This window comes from Talpa europaea (genome assembly GCF_964194135.1).
Source record: "Talpa europaea genome assembly, chromosome: 9".
Classification (NCBI taxonomy): Eukaryota; Metazoa; Chordata; class Mammalia; order Eulipotyphla; family Talpidae; genus Talpa; species Talpa europaea.
The window spans coordinates 114,918,726-114,943,023 of NC_140076.1; the positions used below are offsets into that span (position 1 = coordinate 114,918,726).

Consider the following 24,298-nt stretch of genomic DNA (forward strand, 5'->3'; position numbering starts at 1 on the left):
GTGAGAGAGGCCACTAGAGGTTTGTGAGCAGGCGCAGATGAGGTCAGGTCTGCACTCTAGATGACCTTGGCTGCAAGACCCAGACTGGACAGGAAAGGTGTACAGTTCAGGAGAACAGAGGGCAAACCCTAACACTTTCTCCCGCTGGATAGATTAGGCATTTGTAATTTGTCTCATGCCCCACATGAGTTCCTTCCCACCTGAAAGTTTATCATGTCCGTCTATGGAACCACCAGGACACAAATCAGAGTCCATAAAAAAGTGGAGAAAAGACTAGAAATAACCCAACTACCCATCAACAAGGGAATGGAGTAATACATGTAGCACAGTCTCACCATAGTACACTATTCGGCAACAACAACAAAAAAAAAGTGCTATGACTCATACAACAAATAATTCTCAAAGTAAGTTTAATTGTGTGAGGAAAGCCTGACACAAATGATACACACTATTATCCCATGTACATAAAATTCTAGAAAATGTAAGCTATCAAAAATGACAGAAAGCAACCAATGGTTGCCCAAGGGACAGGAATGACTGGGAGCGGAGGACATCGGCGAAGGGCCAGAGGAGAGAACTCTGAGTGCACAAGGACACTCGCGGAGAGGGGTGATGGGGATGTTCATCATTTTGATTGTAGTGAAATTTCCGTATAGATATATTTATACTTAAAACATAGCAAATTGTTCTTTAAATATATGCCTTGGTAAAGCGGATTGAAGTAGCGGTAGGTTAACGGGTGTCATTTGAGCTGGATGACATGGTCTTGGCTTGCAGGAAAGCATTGGCCAAGTCAGAAGGAAGGGGCAGGCCAGTCCTAACCACCTGAATAAGTTATTTAACTTCTCTGAGAGTCAGTTGTAGGGGCAGGACGGGCACAGAACAGGTTTTCTATGATCCGAGCAGACGGGTGAAGGAGTCGTCCTGGAGCCTTCGATGGTTTCTGCAGGCTTGCTTATTATTGGGATTTACCAGGTACACGGCAGGCAGGGGTGCCGGGGGGGTCAGGAGGCTGGCAGGCCTCCCAGCTCCCAGCAAGTCCTCACTCTTCCTGGGCTCTCCAGCCTTCTCTGGTGGCCTTTACTTCTCTGCTCCTTTCACTCTGCTGCTCCGCTCTCTTCTTTAGCTCTCTCGTTCTGCTGGCGTCCCCATGACCCCACCCTTATAAGGCCAGTCCCTCAGCCCACATGCACCCATTTACGCATGCCCACACCCCACTCCAGGTGCCTGCCATCAGGCATGCGTTCAGGACCGCAGGGATCCATCATCCATCCTAATGGCAGGAGGGCAGAAAAGCCTGATACTTTTTTACCTTACCCTACATCAGTTTAGGGTGGTCACAATAGAACCCATCTGAAGTGGTGGCTGTGAAGATTAAATGAGGCGAAGCATGTAAACCACGAGCAGAGGAGCAGTTGAATAGCAAAGTGCTCAATGAGTGGCAGAAATTATAACAATTATTACTGCAACCTAAGCAGGGGCTGAAATAGTTTACAGATGTTTAAGCAGAACTGATGGGAGTTTTTTGGTTTTTTTTTAGGAGGATCGATCTAATTACCACTAGTTACTTTCTCTCCAAAGTTAAACTGCCTCTTTTCCCTTCTCTCATTCTGTAACTGCCCTCCTAGTAAGTTCCATGTCCGGGGGAGGCCACAACCAGTAGCGGTGTGAGTAAAGGGTGCCCAGTGGTGAGCCCTATGGCTGTGGGGACCAAGGAATCTGAGTTGAGCAATAGCCTCTGGGATGAAGAACCAGAGTTCCTCAGTCCCATCCTCAAGGTTTTCAGCCACCACCACCTGGGCCCCCAGAATCATATCCAGGGAGCATCCTGAAGACAATAAAGCGGGTAGTATTTCCTCTTGGTTTTGATATTAAAGCAGATATATGCACCCCCAAATCTGGGAGGTGGAGAAGGCCAGATTTTCAGAGTGAGCTTGCTTTCTTAGGTTCCTTACACGCTGCTTCATGCTTATTCAGTCTCTGGAGATTCTGGTAAGCCTCTCTGTGCCTCAGTTTCTTCATCTGTAAAACAGGAGTTAATAACAGTAGCTATTTTTCTGAAGATGCAATGAATCAATGAGTGTAAACAGCCCAGAACACCATCTGATACATTTAAATGGTCGACTTTAAGGACTTTACCTCTTATTACGCTTCTTCAGTGCTGAGGTGTTGCCCAATTACCAAACATTAACAGTTTCCTTATAAGAAGCTATTTCAGCCCCTGAGGGGTAAAAGTGATTTTGGCCATGGGTTTATCCTCCAACTCAGAGGCATCCTGCTTCTCCTCAGAGCAGTTAGTACTGTACCTATTAATTTCATTCAACTAGAAAAAGATACTGCAGATAGAAGAATCCAATCAAGCTTTTTAATTAATTGGTAACTTTATTAACAACAGCATCTAAACACAGGTGAGAACACACACGAAGGGAACACAAGACTCATGCCGTCTTTGATAATGTCTGGTGCTCTTCTGGATTCAGGAAACGCCTGCAACGAACTCAGGACCCATCAGCCAAGAGCAAAACTGAATAACTGATCAGCCCCTAACCCAATATAAAGGCTTAGGTAGATGGAGCCTCTGTAATCACACCAAGTAAAACTAAACTGCAAGAATCCTCCCACCTGAGGATGTGAGTGGACGATGCCCACTGCATAACCACCGACCAATCCCTTTGCCTCTCTGAAAAGGACTTCACCGATGCCCACACCTTGCAAGATCTACCCTCGTCTCCTGAAAAGTAAATGAGGTGGTGCGTATAAATTAAACGTGTAAATTTCCTTTGGGAAGAGGATCAAGTTAGAAAAGGGCGAAGAACTAACGCTGCAAATTTATAAGATTCCCCAAAAAAGGCGCCTAAAGGGAAGACCTACTGCAGCCACTTCCCGCACGACCCCGAAACACCATCACGGGCGGCCTCCCCGCTGCTGCCCTGCAACGACCAGGCGCAGAGCTGGGCAGGCGCTTCAGGAACATCTCCACGCGCCTCCGCCTTCACATCCCCTCCGGGGTGAGGCGCACTCGCCCGCCCGCGGCGGTGACGAAGGGCGGGGAAAGCGATGCCCCGCGAGTGATCTCCGCGCGCCGGGCGCGGGTGGGCGCTGACGCTGCAGTGGACCCCGCCGGGAGTCGGCGCGCGTGAGGGGCTTGAGGAAGACAAGGGGAGACACCCCCGGCTCCTGCACAACCGCGAGGAGGATGCAGCCGCGAGCGGCCGGCGGGGCGGCAGGGCGCCCCCCGCCAACTAACGGGCGCGCCGGGGCGGGCGCGGGGGTGCCTGGATGGAGCCCAGGGACCGCGCGCCGCAGCGCCTGACCTGGGCTCGCGAGGGAGGCGGAGACGCAGGGACGACACACCGAGAAGCATTCCAACACCGCACAGGGAGCGGCGCGAGCCAGCAGCTGTGAACGCCGGCGGCGCGCGCGGGCCTCTGAACACCCGCGCCGTCCAGCGCAGCAGGGCTGAGGCCGGGCGCCACGGCCCGACACGCCGGGGCCCACCGCAGGCGGCGTCGCGCGGGCGGCCGGGCGCGCGGGGAGTGTCCGGGTGACGCAGTGTTCGCGGGAGCCGGGATCGGCGGCCTGAGGTGCGTCATCTCCGCCTCTCATCGCGACGACCGCCCCGGAGCCGCCAGGACAGCGCCGGCGCTCAGCGCCCCGCTTACAAGTGACTCGGGAAAGCCAAGCGTGGCGGGTTCGGGGCGCGCCCCAGACTCAGAGCAAAGCCGCTTACGCGCCAAGAGCCTCGAGGCGGAGGCTGGAGAAGCTGCGCGCGCCGCCCCGAGGGGCTTTTGCCAACTGGAGCAACTTAGTGGGAAGTAACTGGGAGCGAGGCCGTGAACAAAGCTCTTTCTGGTGACCCGGTGGTGGCTCTGAAAAGAGCCTTTGGAGCCAAGCGGCCGGCGGGCGTCTGGGCGAGCGCCGCGTCCCGGGTGGCGGGGACTCACTTGGAGCTGGTGTACTTGGTGACGGCCTTGGTGCCCTCGGACACGGCGTGCTTGGCCAGCTCGCCGGGCAGCAGCAGGCGCACGGCCGTCTGGATCTCGCGCGACGTGATGGTCGAGCGCTTGTTGTAGTGCGCCAGGCGGGACGCCTCGCCCGCGATGCGCTCGAAGATGTCGTTGACGAAGGAGTTCATGATGCCCATGGCCTTGGACGAGATGCCCGTGTCGGGGTGCACCTGCTTCAGCACCTTGTACACGTAGATGGAGTAGCTCTCCTTGCGGCTGCGCTTGCGCTTCTTGCCGTCCTTTTTCTGGGCCTTGGTGACCGCTTTCTTGGAGCCCTTCTTGGGCGCGGGCGCGGACTTGGCCGGCTCAGGCATTGTGGAACGCAACACTGGCCAGCAAAGAAAAGTGGGAGAAGGGGCGGGCCTGATCCTTTTATAACCACCGCATGCAAATGAGGGCTCCAAAAGTCCTTCGTTTCCATTGGGCCGTGTAGGCGCCTGCGTTTGCAGTCATAGGCTACGTCACAACACTGATTCTTCACCTCATTGGCCGGCTCGGGAGCCAATTTAGGACCAATGAAAACCTCGCTCCTGACCCCACCCCTAGGAAAGCTTATAAAGGCTTTTCAGCTGCTGTTTTTTTTCAATTCTGTTTTCTTGCGAGATTCCGAGCTCCAGAGCTTCTACTTCTCTCTTCCAGTCATGTCTGGTCGCGGCAAGCAGGGAGGCAAGGCCCGCGCCAAGGCCAAGTCGCGCTCGTCCCGCGCCGGGCTGCAGTTCCCGGTGGGGCGTGTGCACCGCCTGCTGCGCAAGGGCAACTACGCCGAGCGGGTGGGCGCGGGCGCGCCGGTGTACATGGCGGCCGTGCTGGAGTACCTGACGGCCGAGATCCTGGAGCTGGCGGGCAACGCGGCGCGCGACAACAAGAAGACGCGCATCATCCCGCGCCACCTGCAGCTGGCCATCCGCAACGACGAGGAGCTCAACAAGCTGCTGGGCAAGGTGACGATCGCGCAGGGCGGCGTGCTGCCCAACATCCAGGCCGTGCTGCTGCCCAAGAAAACCGAAAGCCACAAGGCCAAAAGCAAATAAGCGCTGACAAAGTAAAACCAAAGACCAAAGGCTCTTTTTAGAGCCACCCAGGTTTTCAAAAAAAGAGCTAATGCGCTGTTCCGTGACCAGCCCCTCGTTTGACACTTTGGTGGCTCTTAAAAGAGCCTTTGGGTGAGTGGGGGTGCCAACCTCCTAATTACTTGTTCTTGCCTGGCTTGTGACTCTCCGTTTTCTTGGGCAACAAGACAGCCTGGATATTGGGCAGGACGCCCCCCTGGGCAATGGTGACACCCCCGAGTAACTTGTTGAGCTCCTCGTCATTCCTCACAGCTAGTTGCAAATGGCGGGGGATGATGCGTGTCTTCTTGTTGTCGCGCGCCGCGTTGCCCGCCAGCTCCAGGATCTCGGCCGTCAGGTACTCCAGCACCGCGGCCAGGTACACCGGGGCGCCCGCGCCCACCCGCTCGGCGTAGTTGCCCTTGCGCAGCAGGCGGTGCACACGCCCCACCGGGAACTGCAGCCCGGCGCGGGACGAGCGCGACTTGGCCTTGGCGCGGGCCTTGCCTCCCTGCTTGCCACGGCCTGACATTACGGCTAAAAATGCAGTGGCAGCTCCTTTTTCAAGGAGAAAGATGTGGAAAGGGTACCCAATTTGATGTAATTTATAAGAGCCACCGGGAGGGGTGAAGGGCCGCAGCCTGATTGGCCGGGAGCGGGGCCCAATCTCGCAGCCAATGGGGACGCGGCTGCGGGCTCCTCGTTTGCCTCCAGCTCCGCGAGGAAGTGACGATTCCGCGAGTAGCGACCAATCGCTGCGGACCACCTTAGGCCCCTAATTTGCATAGCGAGGTTGTTAAAGGGAAGACGCACGGACGCCGGCGCGGCTTGTTTGTGTTTCGCTACGTGGCGGTTGTTTTCCGGCCGAGGCCGGGGCCTCCCAGGGAGGGCCGAGGCCGCCACTCCCGCCTTCGGGCCTTTCCGGCCGGTTTTCGCGGCGCCCTGATTACCCCCCCAGGCCCCGCCCTCGGCGTGGCGTCACCGCAGAGCCCCCGACGGGTGCGCCGCCCGGGCCGGCTCCATCCGGGCAGTCGCCGCCCCGCCCGCGCGCCTCTGCGCCGGGGCCGCGTGACCGCGCCCGCGCGGGGAGCCTCCCCGCTCGCCTGCAGGCGGCGCCGCGGCGCGTGGAAACGCCCTCGGGCTTGCAGGATGTCGCCCTCCGCACGGCCGGGACGGGGCGCGGGCCCCCCTGCCTTCCCCGAGGCCGGGCGGTGGGCTGGTCCCCGTTACACGAAGACGGCTGGGAAAGCGGCAGAAGCCCGCGCGGGCCGCGCCCGGGGGGTGAGAACTCGCGGGGCCTGGAGCCCTGTGAGGGCGTCGGGATCGAAAAACCCTCTAAAGCGGCTCCATCGAGGAGCAGGAAATCGTGAAAGTGCTGAAGGCACAAGAAAAGTCAGAAAGCTAAATTTAAAGTGATGCTTTTCTAAGGAATAAAATTTAAAAGCGCATTCTGTTACAAACACACTCTAGGCATGTCCTCATCCGATTCCTCGGCCCTCCCTAAATCTGGGCGTCTCTCCGGGCTCTGTTTCCCTCTCCACCGGCCTCTTTCGCTCTTCACTCCCATTGCTCTGCACATCCTAATTTGTTTCAGAAGTTCACACCCTTATTCCTGCTGACTGTCCCAACAACCTGTCCAAAGAGAACGCATCCAAACAACCACCCTCGGCCCCGCTTCGCTCTCCCTGGACCGCACCGACGATCTCCCAGGAACCTCCGCCAGAGTCTGTGCTTCCCTGCATCTCAGCAACTTCTCTCTTCGGCCTTTCTCTCCATGCTCCTCCTGCTGCCTCCTCATCCCTCTCCGACTTCAGCAACAGCCCCCGCAGACGCGTTTGCTAATCCACCATCTGCCCTTCACAGAAGTCGTTCCTGAAGGTTCTGTTTCTTCCTCCTCGGCTTCCCATTCCTAGAAGTTCTACAACCCCCAACAGTCTTCACCCTTTCCTGAGTATTCTGAGGACGCAATAGAGAAAAGAAGACTTGCATTATGTTCCTGGAGCCTCTCGCTTATTCTCAACTTTACTCAACCACACTTACCAAGTACTTGCTACTTGGTAGCATGAGAAGAGGCAGTTATTGGAGGGAAATATCTATTACTAGAAGTGAATGAATTTGCGTTCTGGACAATTCATAAATTTCTTGTTTATCTCGTTAGGGTGAGTCTCTCCCAAAGAAACCAGTCCACTGAAAGTTCTGATACTGTCAGCTTCTTAAAACTACAGGGTCTGAACCCAAATAGTGGGGATCCTATCACAACTCTGATACCCTGAGAGAGGCCCTGCTTGAGGGGCTAGTTAGCCCTCCCTCCCCCTTCTATACTCTTCTATCACAGCAATGCTGGGCTATTAGGAAGAATGAAGGGAAAAGATATTCTTACATAAAGGCATAATTATGTGAAAAGCCCTCTGCTAGGAGCACCTATCAAGCAGATATACTTGTTTCATAGATAAGGGAACTAAGGTTCACGTTGCTACGTACAAAGACATGATTAGAACCCAAGTCTGTCTGACTCAATTGTGCTCTTTTACCTTTTCATTCACACTGTTTCACTAACTACTGATAGATATTGAGCTTCACAAACTCACTTTTCCCAGCCTCCCTTTCTTCCTCTGGAGGAAGGGAGAGAAAGAAGGAATGTGAATAGGCTGATACTTTAGATTCCATCCAGCTATAAAACCTTGTTAGAGAAGTCTAGCTAGGCCAATAGCCTACAAATTAAATTCTACCAGGCTCAAGCTCAATTACTATCTATTGGTCCCCAGCGGTCATTTCCCAACATTCTCACCAGAGCCATTAGAAAATAAAAGAGAGCAGGCCATTTGTAAAAAGCACACACAGTCACAAACAAAGTCTGGATCTTATTTCTTTTAACACCTCTGGGATTTTAGCCAAAAGCAACCGAGTTTCTTCCCAGGAAATCTAGTTAATCAAATATTTATCTTGGACTCTAGCTCCATTCTGAAACCATAGTGGTCATGATGGTCATTTGCTCTTTCTTCTTGTATTCTAAGAATGTCAAGGTGGGGTGGCAACAGGGGGACAAAAGTACCCCTACCCATATTGAACAAGGAAAAAGAAAAAAGCCAGTATTTCAATTGACAAGTTGTGTTTCAGGGCCCAGACACTGTTCACTATCTTCAAGACATTCAAGACATTGCCTGGACAAAACCAGCCATGGACAACAAAAGATGCCAGACAACATTCAGAAGCAAGGGGTCTCAGTCAGTTCAGGATCCAAATTCAAGTTTAACCACGATTTAGCAGAAAGCAACCGATCAGACTCTACCAATTTGCATTTTCTACATTTGTTCTTCCACCTCATAAATACTGCCCAAAGTCCCATCCTTGGAGACAATGACTTGAGAATCTTACCTCCTACTGTAGTAGGAGGGGTCTCATTAGCTCCCCACTGCTCCTAAGACAAAGACACACCCCTCCTAGCAAGGTCCAGGTGGTGTGAGTCCTGTCCTCCCCATTACCATCATCCTGTGGGAGGGACGTGGGGGGGGGCTCCAATCACGCCTAACTACACTAGAAAAAAACACACACCCTCGCCGCCGCCCCCCACCCCGCGTCGCTAACCCCCTGGCCTTTGCATGTACAACTCCACAGTCTCACTATGAAGGACTGCTAAGAGGGTGTCATGCTCTTTTTTAGACTGTTCTCTAAAATCTCAGAAGTTTTCTCTGCCCCCAAGTCTGGGCAGCATGCCGCCTGGCCACTGGTCGTCGGCCCAACATGGTACACTGACGATTGCCACCGCAATTGCCCGCTCACTTGCGCATAACTAACTGGAAACATAAAGTCTTTGTTCGCCGGTGACCAGGACTGGTTCGGCGCACAGTAATCATGAATTCAATAACTGCAAGGAACTTCCATGTTCTCGTATGTGCGATAGAGGAGCTGGGCTAGATGACCTACAAAAATGTGTTGCAATAAAATGGGTCAAAGAATTCCAGTCTCAATTGCGCCCGTATCCGCTCTGCCCTGCTTTCCTGTGTGTCCGCAGCCCGGCCCACGCCGGCCACGGTTCCCGTGGGGCCCCGGCGCCCTCCTACTACACTTCCCGTGATCCTCGGCGCCCTCCTACTACACTTCCCGTGATCCTCGGCGCCCTCCGCGTCAATCTTCGGCGGCCAGGACTCCATTTCCCAGCATGCCGCGGGGCGCGAGGCCCGCGCTTCGCCCTGGACGCCTGACCTGGTTCCCGAGCGGCGGCCGCGGTCGCTGAGCCCGAGCGGAAGGTAGAGGGTCCGGCCCGGGGTTCCGCGGGGCCCTGGTCCGTCCAGAAGCCCCGGGCTGCACGTGCGCCCCAGGCCGCTTCCGGCCTCCTGCTCGCGAATCCCTTTAGTAACGACGCGCTCGCCCGCGAGCCCCGCTACCCCTCACCCGCCGCTGCCCGCCGCGGGGCCCGGAGCCCCCGTCACGCAGGAGCGGGCGCCGGGGGGCCCCTGGGGGGGGTGGGGGGCGGGCTGGACGGGGCGGGGGCGGCCGGGGCGCTCACCTGACCTCCCTGCCGCCCGCGTCCTCGTCCCCAGCAGCCGATGCCGAGCGCCGCGCGGGCCGGGCGCCTGCTGTCCATGGCCGGCCGCGGCTGCCTGTCCCGCGGCGCGGCCGGGTCGGGGGCCGGCGGCCCGGTCGAGGCCGCCATTCGCGCGAAGCTGGAGCAGGCCCTCCGCCCCGAGGTGCTGGAGCTGAGCAACGAGAGCGGCGGCCACGCGGTGCCCCCGGGCAGCGAGACGCACTTCCGCGTGGCCGTGGTGAGCTCGCGCTTCGAGGGGCTGAGCCCCCTGCAGCGGCACCGGCTGGTCCACGCTGCGCTGGCGGAGGAGCTCGCGGGGCCGGTCCACGCGCTGGCCATACAGGCGCGGACGCCCGCCCAGTGGAAGGAGAACCCTCACCTGGACACGAGCCCCCCCTGCCTGGGTGGAAGCAAGAAAACCCGAGGGAGCCCCTGAAACCGCAAGAGGGAGCGTCAGGATCCAGATGGGCTGAAGGAGAATAAGCTACTGGACCCTCTACCCCTCTATACAATCTGGTGTTTGCAGGGGTCAGGACCCTGGACCCCGTTCTACGAGCATGTACTCGCTCTCTGGAGGTGGTGTCACTGCAAGTCAAAGCTAAGCCGGGGACACTCACTAGTGCCCTTGCCCTGGACTGGTCAGGAAACGCAGTCACTTTTTTTCATGTTAAATTGTGACTAAGGAACCACCAGACCTGATGAGTTGAAAACAATCCTGTACATTAAAAGAAAACTTAGCCTCTGAAGTGCACTGTTGTGTTAAGGGCCTGCTGAATCGGTGCTATAGATGTTCTTGGGAGAAGAAAGACAGTTGAGTTCTAAGGAAGTCAGAAAGGGCTTCACAGCGGAGGTCCTGGTTGGATCTTTAAAGGAAAGCAGGGAATTAAATCCGGAAGGAGAGGCAGAGTGTTGCAGGCAGGGAGAACCCAAGTGGAGGTAGCGTTGTTGAACAAGACAAAGACATATTTGAGTCACAGCTGGGGGCGTGTTTGGCTTTTTAACAGCCTGTCTACTTCCAAAAAGATTTGTTTGTAAAGAAAATCTAAAAAAAAATTAAGAAGGCAGTGAAAAGATGATAACCTAGAGACTGAGGCTGGAGGGTTGAGAAAAACTTTCTGTTGCCCTTAGGAGCTTCCAAATCTGTTTCTGAGGGGAATTCAATGTCTAGATAAGCAACTTTCTGGTGATCTCAATGTGGAAAAAGAACTTATATACTAAAGAAAAGGCTTGACTAACATAAATCTTGACAATTCTGGCTAAAGAGTTTAAATTACATCTGCTTGGGAGCAAGTTGACATTTGAGGAGGGACATGCTGGAAGCATTTTGGAGCACATTTGGTAGTGATATGCAGATGGTTTGGCACGGAGGTTGGTGACATTGAAATCCTGAAAAGTGAAGTGGAACCCTGGCATGGAGGTCGGTGGTGGGAATGGAAAAGAAGTTGATTTGAAAATTAAGGGGAAAAGTCAGAAAATGGCTTGAGGATGGAAATGAACTAGAGGGAGGGTTCATGGCAACTCCCGGCAGTGGTTTTCGGATCTCACAGATCAAAATTTCTAAAGGAGCTTGTTTAAAATGTGAATTCTGGATTCTGTCTCTTCCAAAAATAGGATTCTGATCCCAAAAGTCACAAATGGCATCCTTAGTCTATATATTTAAGGATACAAGAGGATTTACAGGAAAGTAGTTTCTATTTTCAAGAAACATTCCATCTGTTTAATTTGGGGTTTTTTTTTTTTTTGTTTTTTTTTAATTTTTGTAGTCTCCTGTGGTAAGAACACTTGACGTGAGATCTGCCCTCTAAGTGTACAATACATCAGCAAACTGGGCAAGATGCTCTGCAGCAGATGTCTGTGACTTACTGGCGCTTACCTGAAACCCACTGATTTTCTCCCCCACCATTCCAGTCTTTGATTCTATGAATGTGGCTGTTTTAGATAGTTCATACAAACGGAATCATACAGTATTTCTCTTTGTAACTGGCTGGTCTCAGCACAGTGTCCTCATGATTCACCCATGTTGTCACATTATTGCAGAATTTTTTTTTTTTTAAGTCAAATAGAATCCCATTGCATGCGTATAGCAGATTTTAACCATCCATTTTAACCATCGATGAACATTTGGGTTATTTCCGAATCTTAGCTCATAGCGCTGCGTGAGCATGGGAGTGCTATTATCTCTTCAGTTCTTTTGGGTAAATACCCAGAAGTGGAGTTGCTGAGTCATATACTTCTATTTTTAACTTTCTGAAAAACCTCCATACTCTTCCATTGCAGCGACACCATGTTGCGTTCCCATCAACAGCCCGCGGGAGTTCTGGTTTCTCCACATTGTTTTTTGTGTTTTTGTAATAGCCATCCTGACGTATGAGGTGGCCTCTCTTTGTGGTTTTGCTTGCATTTTCCTGATGAGGAGAGACAGCCTTTTTCATACACCTGTTGGCAATTCAGCGCAATCTCTGTTCAAGCCCTTAGTCCAGGTTTTAATCAGGTTATCAGTTTCTTTGCTGCTGAGTTGTGGGACATTACCCCAGCTTTCCAGCCTGGGCGAGCGAGAGGGGTCCTCTGTCTGTGCACGTGGAAAGAGCAAGATAGTGAAGCCAACTCCGGAAGTAAACGTGAGGCGGTGCTCTGGCCTTCAGGCTGGGGAGCGCAGTCGTATTTCCTTTTTGCCAGTTTCCCATCCCAGGAGTGCGGGGCGCGGGACCGGCGCGGAACGCAGGCGGAGAGGCAAAAAAGCAGACCCGGCCATTTTTGGATTTTGAGGATTTTGTTTCCTTTTTATTTTTCATCAATATTTTTCATTTCATTTTTCACATCAACAGAGTTGTGTTTAGGGTTCCCCAGGAGACTAAGGAAGATGGATGGGTCCCTCCAGGGGGTGCAGGGGAGAGGGCTGCGTCCAGCAAGTGAAGGGGGAGGGCGCACGCTCGCGCACCGGGGACTGGAGGAGAAGGCAGTCCTTTGAGCACAGACACCAAGGAGTTGAACAGTCACCATCTGGTTCAGTGTTACAAATGGGGGGAGTGGCCGTGGGAGGGGGCCCACCAGACGCAGCATGAGGAGGGTGTATTTGGATTTTCTTTTTTTGTTGTTTTCACATTTTTCCTTTTAACTTTTTTTTAACATTTTACAAACAGCTAAAAACTACAACACATCACAGCTATGGGGGTGAGGAGGGGCACCAAAGAAAGCAGCCACACAGAGTAGGGTTGGGCAGGGGCAGCTTAACCTACAGGGCCGATCCAGTGGAACGGTGAGATGGGGAAACTGAGGCTCCTGGTCCCTGTACTGGGGTGCCCAACCACTTCCCACTTCAGAGGAGGTGCTGGCAGGACCCTGCTTCCTGCCCCTGCCCCAGCTCCTTGTGCTTTTTGATCTGCTGGTTTGACCACGCGCCTGTGTCTTCCCTCCCCTGCTCCTGCCCGAGAGGGCACGGGTGTGGCATGAAGGGCGGCTGTGCGGTGCCTCTCTGTGCTATGGCGGGTGGGGCCTCTCCCTCCAGAGATGGCCTGTGCTTCTCGAGAGGAGCAGCGGAGATGGACTTGTCAGGGGCCCCCAGATCTCCCGAGACTGTGGGACTCTCAGCTTTAGTCTGGCCCAGGGCTCCTCCCTCCAGGCCTGGCACAAACACAGGATTAAGGAAGTACCGTGGGAGGCAGGATCGTGTGCGCGTCCACTGACATTACCCTTGACTTGTATTTTAGGACAGCAGAGTGACACCCCCACCCCACAACACATACACACGCAACACATACACACGCACGCTCACACGCGCACACACGCGCACACAGTCCTGCCAAGCTGCCTCAGAACTTAATATATAAATAAGACTCCGAAAGCTAATTTCACTGAGGGGGAAGTGGAGGCCAGGGGGCTGAGGTTTATTGCTACTCCCCCAGCATCCAACAGGAGGTGTGCGAGGGCACCTGTGGCCCTTCGGACTCTGAGGAGAGCTTTTGGTCCATGTCCCACATCGCGCCCCAGCCCCCAGCAGGAGCACATGCCCAGGGCTTGGGCAGAGGGAATTAAGGGGCAGACGGAAGCCTGTTCTGGAGCCTGCAATAGCGGGGGCCCTTCACTAACACTGGGGGAGAAGGGAGGGGCCAAGCCTCTGCTTGTGCAAAGTCGAGGGTGGTAGGAGGTGGGGAGTAAGAGCTACACCCCGAAACTGGGGCCTTCCCTGTAGTCCCTGCCCACGGGGTCACACACATGCACACACGCGCACACACGGCTAAGACACCAAATGGGCGGGGGAGGAGGGCTCTGGGGCCAGAGAGGCAGGGCAGGGAGGGGAGAGAAGGGGCTGTTGGTCTCACAGTGTGCCTGCCACCCCGAAGCCCCGGGGACCCCTCACTGCAGCACCTGCCCCCGGGTCTCGGGCAGCTTCAGGGCCAGAGAACTCCCAAGGGCGAGGGCAGCTGAGGCAAAGAGGATGGGCGCGGCCTTGGTGATCCCCACAAAGGAAGTGAAGATGCTGATGCCCAGCACGGCTGCCAGCTTGCACAGGGCGTTCAGGAAGCCGAAGGCTGTGGTTCTGCTCGGAGCCACCCCGGGCAGCAGCGGGTCCAGCCAGGAGGAGACACAGGAAGACGGGAGGGAGGGTTTGGTGAGGAAGGGGGGCAGTTGGGGCAGAGAAGGGGGAGGCAGGCAGCATCCAAGAGGGAGAGCACGGGCAGAAGGATCAGGGACAAGGGATGTCCGCCAGGGACGGGAGAGAAGTTGGGAGGCGAGAGGGAAGAGAGACCCAAAAGTAGATTCTCAGGCGTGAACACACAAGCTCTGGTTCTCAGAGAAGACAGTGGGAATGTGTCTCCTTCTACCCCCAAGGCTCCTCCCACTCCGCCCCCCAACCCCCCTTCTCCCCTGCACGCGAGGCCCCCTCCACCAGGCTCCAACTACCTCTTGTCCGAGGGGTAGAGTTCCACAGTCAACACGTCCAGCGCGTTCCAGGAGGCAATGCTGACCCCCCCAAAAAGGCAGAGCAAAGCAATCATGGCTGACTCGCTGTTCCCAAAAGACAGGAAGAAGCAGGAGACGCAGGACATCACGCTGGAGCCGGCTGGAGCCAGGGGAGGAGACAGCAGTGAGTCCAGGTGCAGCGGACCCTCCACCCACCCTGGCCATCAGCCCGCTTTGAGGGCAGCCCGGGGTGACTCTCGCCCCAGCAGCCGAGGAGAGCGCTTCTCACTCCTGCCGGAGCTCCCTCATCACGGGCTGGTTAATAATATCAGCAACAACCGCTTCTTCAGTGCCAGCTGTGGGCCATCCACCCTGATGCCCATAGGCACCCATCTAACCGAGGCACCATCCTCACCCCCATTTTGCAGAAGAGAACTGGGTCACAGAGGGTAAGGAACTTGCCCAGGTAGGTGGCGGAGCTGAGGTTCAAAGCCAGTAATCTTGAAGCCTGTGTCCTTAAGGGCTCCCTATCCGCCTACCTCCTGTACCCCCAAAGTAGCTTCCACACAGGAACCCCTAAGCCGAAGGCATTAGAGAGAACCTTCCCCGGGTAGCTCTTCCACAGACTGTCAAGAAGCCACCAACAGCCTCCCTCTGCCCACGGGGCCCCCAAACAATGCACAGAGCCTGCCCGGCCCACCCGCCGGCCCCTCACCGAGCATGCGCAGCCGGCCGATCTTGTCCATGAGCAGCGCAGACACGATGTTCCCGGGGAGCACAGCCAGCGTCCCCAGGAAGCTGACGAAGTACACCATGTAAGCGCCCTCGCCCGTCCCGGTCACGTCCAGCGGGCAGCCCTCCTTGTTGTGCAGGAACGTGCTGTTCACCAGACGGCTGTTCACAAACTTGTACTGAAACAGGTCTGGGAGCCAAGGCCAAGACAGGAGGGGGGTCAGGGCAGTGAGCCTGGGGCCAGCTTGGGGGGCCCTGCCTCTAGCAGCGTGGCTCCCATAGCCATCGGGGACACTCATTCCAAACCACAGAGGACCCCGCGGCCGGACGGGCCTTTCCAGCACACGGTGACCGCAGCCCATGGAGCGGATCCCTGTGCTGGCCGCGCCCCAGCTTCCTCATTAGCGCTCGCTGGACTTATGCGTCCTCACGGTCCACTCTAGCTGGCACTAAGCCGTGTCATGAAATATTACTGAGAAAAATACTAAAAATCATTAAAAGTCCTATTCGCTGTTTCTCCTGTAGCGGGAAAGCTCAGTCTAGCCGAGAAAACCAGCATTTCACCTGCATCTAGTTGAAGAATCACTATTAAAAAGATTAAGGCAATGATCCAACCTCTTTCCCACCAAATATCCCTGTTACTGTTTTTCTGTATCCCAAGGGTCCTGTTTGGAAGGACTGTGCCCTCTCCTGAAGTGCATCTAATGAATGAGTATGGCTGCACTGAGGTACCGCGATGCTTTCATCCCAGCCAAAGGCAAAGACACACAATGCCTGGATCCCGCGCTGCCCAAAAATGTCCCGTTTCCATTTGATTTTTGGAGTGACTGGTGGTAGCGAATGGACCCCCATACCACCTCCCCCAAGGCTCAGCTGGGAAACCCTGAGCTGGGGCGTGAGGAGGCCTCCCTTCCCCCCCAGGTGCTCCCACCTCCCGGGGACAGCCCTCACCGGTGTTGTAGAACACGGTGTTGACAAAGGTGCAGTTGCGGAAGAAGGTGTTGCTGGACGTGACGTCCTCAAAATAGCACTCCTCGAACAGGGAGTCCTCAAACGTCACTGACTTCAGGCGCAGCCCGATGAACCTGCAGGGCCAGGTGGTGAGGCCCTCACCCCAGACCCTCCAAGACTCCTCCCTCAGTGAAGAGGGGGCCACAGAGGAGGACCCTAGGTACTCACGCCCCAACACCTTCTGTTTGCACAGGGGGCATGGGGACAGGGGAGGCGTGGGGCGGAGGGTCCCACGTACTTGTCATTGAAGTACTGCCCCCCTCGGTGGATCTGGTTCTCCAGCGTGAAGTTGAAGGTCACATGTTCCACACGCTCCCCCGGGAACACTTTGGTGCGCGCGGCGTAGTCCACCGCCTGGAGGTGGCGGATCATGTCGGGAAACCAGACGGTCAGGCCGTAGTAGCTGAAGAGCGGAAGAGGGGTTTACCACAGGGCTCCAGCAGAAAGTGACCACAGTCCCTCAAGCGGACACCGTGCGGCCAGGCCCGCACGCTGCTCCTGCCCCTCTTCACCAAGATTCTGTGACTCTGTTCTAACCCCCACCCACCCCCTGCCCTGTTGTCTGCCATCAGCTCTCCTCTGCCTAAAACAGTCTCCCCATTACTCCCCGCACCCTAATCTGGGCTGGGCTGGGCAGTCACCCCTGCTCTCCCAGAGCATCTTGTACCCCCACCCCTCCACACACACCGCAGCCTGGCGCTATTTGACAGCCGGTCTGCTCAGCTCCCCGAGTACAAACTCCTCCGTGAGGACTGGAGCCCCATCCAGTTCACCCCAGCACAGTCCTGCTCAGAGCAGACGCTCAGTACTGGTCAGCCTATGATGTTTGTTGAATGAATGAACGAAGTAGAGGAGCCAGATGGAGGATCAGAGGGGAGCTGGGCAGCATCTTTCCTCATCTTTCACCCCCTCCCCTGCCATTTCTACTCCTCTCCCAGCCACAACCAAGGCGCCCACTCCCAGCTCCTCACCTGAATGACATGGTGAACCACACGCCCATCATCATCAGGGTGATGCGTCGATATTCGGGACCAAAGCAGGAGAGGAAATTCCCCCAAACCTAGGAGGAACAGAACAGTCAGACACTGGCAGCACTAACTTCCAGCACCCCAAGATCCCCGTTTTTCTGCCATCCCACCTCCTTTCAGCTCACCCATCACACCTCACCCAGACTGGAGCCCCAACTTTCTTCCCACCGCTCCCACTCCCTCCTCTCTCCACTCGCCCATCCCCATTACCTGCCCCCCCAGGCTCAAGGCCCGGACACCCCAGCGCTGATACCAGGTCCCGGTATCAGACTGGATCTCAATCAACTCATCCTCCTGGTGGATTGTCTTAATGTGGGTCACCTGGAGTCAAGAAGAAGGGGGATCACGGTGTCTGCATTTCCTCACCCCTCCCATCACGAAATGGGAGGTCGGGGTGGATACGTTGTCCTGACAAGTCACTTTGGGGGCAAGTGCGGTTGGCACCGTCTGGGAAGGTGGGGGGTTAGCACCCAGAGGAGAGCCCAGTGGGGTTGGGGCCGCAGGCGCGGGAACTGGGGGCTGCACTTACGGAGAAGACGCGCTCCGGATGCCCCTTGGCGCGCATGTTGGTGTCGTGAACCTGCTTCAGCACCATCCAGGCCTCGTCATGCTTCCCGTTCTAGAGCCACAGCAGACACAGTCAGCCCCTCCTGGCCCAGGGCTACAGACCCGCTCCCTCCAGCCTGGCTCACGGGGCACAAAAAGGCCCCCACCCCAATCCCGCTCAGAGTGGGTGTCAGCTCTGAAACAGCGTCCACGGCAGGGCCACAGCAAAATATGCTGAGACTTGGGCACCAGCAGGGGGAGTCCAGGGGCAGGCTCGAGCACAGGTCCTGGGGGACCCCCAGCACAAGGAAAGAAGAAACCTGATGCCAAGGGGAGTGGTGCCCTATGCAGTCAAAGAGGGGGCAGCATCCCAGTCCCGAGGGGCCAGGCCGCTGGAGGGGAGGGGCAGGGGGAAGGACTTCCTTTGGGCTGTGAAGTCAGGGCCCGGGCCTGCAAAATCTTAAGCCACCCATGGCTGAGCTGATCCCCTGGTTTCTCCACCCACAGAACCCCCTGGAGACGTGTCCCAAGACAAGGAAGCAAGATAAAATCCCGCATGAGAAAAGAAGGCAGCCAGGAAGGACCAAAGCAAACCCAGGGTGGGCGTTTGAACACAGGGGCCCTGCTGCCCTGCCCCCACCCCGCCCCGCCCAGTCACCTCCAGGAAGAAGCGGGGGCTCTCAGGCTGTGTGGTCAGAGCCCCGATGGCAAACACAGAAGGGAAGGCGCAGACGAGGACAAAGACCCTCCAGCTGTGGAACTGGTAAGCAGACCCCATCTGAAAGCTCCACCCTGGCAGGGACAGTCTCCGCGTCAGCAAAGCAGCCAGAGGCCGGGGGCCCCAGCTCAGGGAGCACAGGAGAGGAGGCGTGTGGGGTGCATTGCCTGGGGCTGCTCACCGTAGTGGGGGATGATGGCCCAGGCCATAGCAGCTGCGTAGACTCCACCAATCATCCAAAACATGCAGAGCCAGCTCAAGTGCTCCCCACGTTTCTCCTGGGCCAGAAACTCCGAGAAATAGGAGAAGACAATGGGGATGGACCCTCCAATCCTGGAGGGCATGGCAAGAATTCAGCCTGGGAAAGTGGGCGCACCTCTGCTCCCCTGCCTCCGTGCTCTGGGTCCCCCCACCCGCCCCTTTCATCTTCCAGACCTTGACGCGGCTCCTTCTCGCACACACTGCCCTCAAGCTCCCCCCACCACCAGCCACCAAGCAACCACCATGGACGCTGGGAAGCAGGTAGAGGAGGAGCAAGCGCGGAATCTTGAAGATGAGGACAGAGTTGGAAAGACAGTCACAGGAAAGAGGGGAGATCCCCGGAGGAAGACAAAGGGCAAAGGGGCCTGTGAGGGCAGGTATGTGGGCGCAGGTGCTGAAGAGCTGAGACCAGGCAGAGGCCGAGGAGCACGGGAGTGGGGCGGTCACGGGGCGCGTGAGGGCATCGGCACGGCCTGCCGTCAAATGCAAGAAACACGTGGACTCTGGGAAGGGCAGAGCCCAAGGGGCCACAGGACCTAGCGGAGAGGCTGAGGAGCTCCGGGCCTCCTCACGGAACCAGCCTTGAGTGAGCTAGAGGGTGGTCCCGGGGCTCAGGAGTGGAGCAGACATGAGACCAACGGATCCTGGCCCGGGAAGCCTCCCTGAAGACGGCGGGGGGAGAGAGGAATTCATTCCTTCAACCCAAATATAGCTGAGGCCACGGGGGTGCCTGACAGGTGGGTCCTGGAGACAGCAGAGCGGCCAGGGCGCAGCGCCGCCCCCAGGGACGCAGCAGGTGGACACTCACCCTACCCCAGAGAGGAGGCGGCAGAAGAGGAAAGTGCCATAACCCTGGACAAAAGATGAGAAAAAGGCGAAGACGCTGTTGACGGAGAGAGAGATGAGCAGACACTGTCTCCTGCCCAGCCGGTCAGCCAGGCCTCCCCAGAGGAAGGCCCCCACCATCATGCCCAGGTAGACGATGAGGCCTGGAAGGGAGAAAGCAGAGGCACGGGGGATGAGCAGACACGCTCCATGCTCCTCCTGAACATCAGAATGAGCTCAGCCTGCAGCAGAACGGCTCAGGGCGCCTGAAGGGCGTCTAGAAGGAAGCGAAGTCTACCCAGAGGTGAGAGCAAGGGGGAGATGAAAAGTGTGAGCAGACGCGCAAAGTCCCTCTCCAGGCAGGGATGCAGACAAGGGAGGACCCCAGAATTCGCCTTCTCTTCCTCTCTTGCTTGCTCCCACTTCTCACTCCTGTCACACCCACAACACCCACCTCTGCTTGCCCGGGTGCGGAATGACGCTGCCTGGACTCACAGCCCCATCCAGGGGCCCTCTGTCCTGTCTGCCTCAATGACCTCGAAGCAGTAGGCGGAGCTGCTCATGTTCCCTCCACACCCCCCACACACACCAGGACACCCCACCGCAGAATCCATGCATGACACTTCCCAGCGCCAGGACTTCCGAGCTTGCAACCTGCCTTTCTCTCTCCCTCCACGAAATCAGTTCAAGTTATCTTAACCGTCCTCTACCGCAAACTGCATTTCCCCCAGGCCCCAGCCAAGCCCCAGGAACAGGGAGTGACTGGCAGTTTCACAGCGGGCAAGACCTGAGCCTCCGGACGGGGGTGGAGGGCCTTCTCCTCGGGTCCATCCCAAAGGGACAGCAGCGGCCCCTGCGCATCCCCAAGGCCAACAGGGCAAGTGCAGCCAGCCTGGCTGAAGGCTGGTTCTTCCTGCCCTCACCACCCAAACTGACCCTCCCCATTTTAGCAAGTGGGTCTGGGTGCTTCTTGCACCCCCAATCAGGGAGGGGGGGACCGGATAGCAAGGAAAAGCCTGAAGCAGCAGAGCCCCCGCCCCCCGCGCCGCCTCTGCGGACTAACAGGGTAGGTCACCAGCCGCCCCGGCGCTCGCAGCCCAGGAGGGGGTGTGCGAGGGGCGGGCTGCAGAAGACCCTCTGGGGCGTCTGGGGAGCGGGGTGCGGGAGCCGGCGCGGCCGCGAGCCTCACCCAGCATGCCCTTGTTGGAGTCGGACAGACACATGTCCTTCTCGGCGCTGGGCAGCACGAAGCCCACCACGAACACCTCGACGCCGTCGGCCATGAGCGCCAGCCCGAGCACGAAGTAGAGAGTCCACTGGAAGCGGCCGTGGCCGCACTCGCGCAGGATGGCCTCGTACTGCTGCGCCAGCTCCTCGCGGTCCTTGCGCCGCTGCGCCTCCCCCCGGCCCCCCGGGGCCGCCCCCTCGCCCAGGCCCCCCCTCACGGCGGCCAGGGGCGCCCCGTCGGCCAGCCGCTCGCCCTTGCCCCCGGCCTCGGCGCGCGGGATGCCCTGGTATTCCCCCTCGTAGATCTCGTCGTCCTCGTCGTGGCCCTCGGTGGCGTCGCTCGAGGCGCCGCCCTCGTCCTCGTCGGCGGCCGCGTCCCCGCGGTAGTAGCCGTCGGCCGGGGCGGGGAAGTCGTCGTCGTCGTCGTCCTCCTCGAAGCGCGAGTAGGAGCGCCGCGAGTACTCGTCCTGCACGCGGTCCAGGCCCTTCACCACCTTCTTGGCCGCGTGCTTCTTCACCTCCTTGGCGATGTCCTTGGCCCCGCGGATGAAGGCGGCGCGGTCCCTGAAGCCCTCCTCCATGGCGCCGCTCGCTCGTGCGCCCTCCGCGTGGGACGCCCCTCCGGTCACTCCGCGGGGGCGGGCGGCGATCTCTGCCCGGCACGGAGCGAGGCGAGGCCTCTGCGCGCCCGGGAGGGGAGGGCGGGGACCCCGCGGCCGGCACCCGGCTCAGCGGCGCGCGGGAAGGCGCAGGGGAAGCGGGCTAGGGAGAAGGGGAGCAGGAGCCAGGTTGGGGGGCTAAGCCCGGGAGCCACGAGACGTCAGCAAGGGCTGCCTATGTCCGGGGGCCTCTGAGATCTAGAAAAAATAAGAGGGAGAAAAGAGGGTTGTGAGGCCTAAGATGGGGAAGACGGCAATAGAGAGGCGGGGAGTCCGCGGGGCCGCCGGCCGTGCGCACAGAGCTGCTCTCCTCGGTTCAAGCCCCAAGAGGAATGACTCTCCCGGCCACTGCGGGGCTTCCGCAAAGGCTTTAACTTTGACCTTGGGGACTGGACCCCAGTGATTTGCTCCAGCGTCGCAGGCGCCTACCCAGAGTCCTGCCCCTGAACCCCGACCCCAGGACAAGCTCAGCGCCTGCTCCGCCACCACCTAGAGAACAAAACTGGAAAGAGGAGGAGCCAGAGCCCCCTCCTCTAGTCTGATCTGGGTTTCTGATTGGGGGTGGCGCTGGGGGAGACTCTGTAGAAGGAGCCCCAAGTGCCCCAGCCTGTTGCCTTGAGCCCACTGATGGCGCCTGAAGGTGAGGCATCCAGTCTCTCCCTCGGATGCCCTGTGCAGGCCTCACACGGTGGGGCCTCCTCTCAGCATAGCCTCGTGGGTAACTACTTGGCTTCCAGCATCAAGCAGACGGGTTTGTCTTCCTGCTCCAGCACTTACCAGCTAAGTGACCGTGGGCCTGTTTCTGCACCTCCAAGCCTCAGCTGCCCCTTATTTCAGAAGGTAAAACAAGGGTAAACCGAGCCCGCGCATATAAGCTCCTTTTCACGGTCCCTGGCCGCAGGGCTGGTGACAACGAGCGTGACTGGCGACAGCAACACAGTGGGGTGGCAGTATACGCTACTCTAGGCCCGCGCCGTGTTAGCGACATAGAGGAATGCCCTCTACTCTCTCACCGGACCCACGGCAAAAGTCACCTCTGGGTGTTTTAGGGTGAGCAGCAGAGAGGGACAGCGGCAAGGGGAACGCTGGGCCAGTGCAAGGCACAGGGCGGCCCTGCACCTACTGACTCATCGCCGGCAAGTGACCTGACCTCCTTAAGCCTCAGTTTCCCGATACGTATATTGGGGGTAACCATCTCCATTCTTCCCAGTCTATGTGAGAATTTAATCTTACAGTACATATTAGTCCAGACATCTTAGTGTCCTTCCTAGTAGATAGAAAAATGTGGAAGAAGCCAAAAGCAGCAAGAAAAGCGGGGAGTGGTATTTGTTTCTGCTGTTGCCCTCCCCCCCCAACCCCATATCCTCCCAAACAGAATGCAAGGGCCCTCCCTCTGCGTCCAGACGAACCCCGCAGCTGGGCCACATTATCAGACAAACAAGGGGAGACTCAAAAAAAGGGCGGGGGGGAGATCTGAAACCTGAGGTTGAGGAAGAAGAGGATCAAAAACTAGTAGGAGTTGTTGTGACTGGCTGGGCCCACCTGCCCTCAGCGTGGGCCAAGTGCACTAGGGAAGGGGATGGAAATAACTGATCAGACACATTTCGAACATGAGGGGTCTAAGGTCTACAGATGCACCTCATTCCTCCAGGGCCTCCCCTTCCTAATCCCCCTAATCCTTTCTGCTCCTCCTCCAGAAGTCAAGGAAAAAGGAGCCTACAAATACCGCATTGCGTAGGAGGCTGGTGTGGATGAAGGGGGGCTTGGGCCACCCCTCCAAAAAATACATCCTCCAGAGGGAGGCATAGGAGAGCCCCCCCTTCCTCCACAGAAGCAAAGGAAGCAGGGCCAGGTTCTGATCAAAGATCATTCCACTAAAAATATCCCTTTTTCTTCTGCCCCCACCTATCCAGGGCCTTCATTAAATGTGACACACACACACACACACACACACACACACACACTCACTCGCGAGCGCCCTGGTGGAAAGGAGTAGAATGCTATGTGTTTCAGAGAAGCTCTGGCAAGCAGCGCCTCCCCCCTCAGGACGGAAGCAGTGGACCACGAGGGCCAGACACACAGACCATGTCACCTTTTTTGTGTGGGGTTCAGATGCCCCCCCTCAGGGAGAGAAACTGAACCCCCTCATTGCATGGCAATTTGATCTCTCCTTGCTTTCCCGGCCAGGATTTCTCCCCAGACCCTAATGGAAGCAGGCGGACCCACCTGGAGCCATACCCTATGCTGGGTGACCCCATTTATCCCAAGAGCTTCGTGAGGGGTAGAAAAGGACCCCCCGGGGCCATAGCAGGATGATGGCTCCACGGCCAGCTCCCCAGAGCCAGCAGGCCCTGGAGAGAGAGGCAGGAGGCAAAGCTCGGACCTGGTGGAGAAGTGTGCTATTTTTAGTCCCCAAAGCAGCACAGGGTGGCTAAGCCTGTGCTGAGCACCCGAGGGTGGCAGGGGTTAAAGGAGGCAAGGCTCGGAGTCCGCCGTCAGTCCGGCCCTCAGCTAGCCTCACCTGCCTGGGAAAATGTGCTCAGGAGATTTTCTGCAGAGGCTGGAGGGGGTGCCGGGGCTTTGGAGAGGGGGCTTCCGAGAAATGCCTTTCAGGACAATTCACTCAGCCCGGATAAGAGCAGGGTCCAGGGGCTCCACAGAACCCCCCACCCCACCCCCAAGTCCCTGACTGTGGTAACCCCGGATTCCCGGCCACCCTAGCCCGGGTGACAAGGTCATTAACCAGCAGTCTCTCATCAAAACATTCCGGGGGGGCCCCGGGGGAGAAGGTCCAGGAGCACCTCTCGC

The 24,298-nt window shown here is 57.3% G+C and overlaps 5 protein-coding genes across 5 annotated transcripts; 2 read left to right on the forward strand and 3 right to left on the reverse strand.

Moving 5' to 3' along the window:
• Positions 1-3,940: 3,940 nt before the first annotated feature.
• LOC311177400 (histone H2B type 2-E) lies at positions 3,941-4,321 on the reverse strand (the record flags this gene model as incomplete). The annotated part of the gene is made up of 1 exon (XM_084243376.1): positions 3,941-4,321. The coding sequence occupies one exon, from the start codon at positions 4,319-4,321 to the stop codon at positions 3,941-3,943; it is 381 nt and encodes a 126-aa protein (XP_084099502.1).
• Positions 4,322-4,648: 327 nt separating this feature from the next.
• LOC311177473 (histone H2A type 2-C) lies at positions 4,649-5,038 on the forward strand (the record flags this gene model as incomplete). Its single annotated transcript, XM_084243519.1, has 1 exon — positions 4,649-5,038. The coding sequence occupies one exon, from the start codon at positions 4,649-4,651 to the stop codon at positions 5,036-5,038; it is 390 nt and encodes a 129-aa protein (XP_084099645.1).
• A 157-nt stretch (positions 5,039-5,195) lies between these two features.
• On the reverse strand, positions 5,196-5,588 carry LOC311177621 (histone H2A type 2-B; the record flags this gene model as incomplete). The annotated part of the gene is made up of 1 exon (XM_084243790.1): positions 5,196-5,588. One exon carries the CDS (start codon positions 5,586-5,588, stop codon positions 5,196-5,198), a length of 393 nt encoding a protein of 130 aa, XP_084099916.1.
• Positions 5,589-9,226: 3,638 nt separating this feature from the next.
• Positions 9,227-10,017, forward strand: BOLA1 (bolA family member 1; the record flags this gene model as incomplete). Its single annotated transcript, XM_084242681.1, has 2 exons — positions 9,227-9,303; positions 9,598-10,017. The coding sequence occupies exon 2, from the start codon at positions 9,604-9,606 to the stop codon at positions 10,015-10,017; it is 414 nt and encodes a 137-aa protein (XP_084098807.1). The 5' UTR covers positions 9,227-9,303; positions 9,598-9,603.
• Positions 10,018-13,934: 3,917 nt separating this feature from the next.
• SV2A (synaptic vesicle glycoprotein 2A) lies at positions 13,935-21,445 on the reverse strand (the record flags this gene model as incomplete). Its single annotated transcript, XM_084243270.1, has 12 exons — positions 20,794-21,445; positions 19,588-19,768; positions 18,700-18,851; positions 18,459-18,592; positions 17,784-17,873; positions 17,465-17,575; positions 17,198-17,286; positions 16,465-16,629; positions 16,167-16,300; positions 15,199-15,405; positions 14,484-14,643; positions 13,935-14,118 (listed from the first exon to the last, which is right to left on the reverse strand). Exons 1-12 carry the CDS (start codon positions 21,410-21,412, stop codon positions 13,935-13,937), a joined length of 2,226 nt encoding a protein of 741 aa, XP_084099396.1. The 5' UTR covers positions 21,413-21,445.
• Between the last annotated feature and the right edge of the window lie 2,853 nt (positions 21,446-24,298).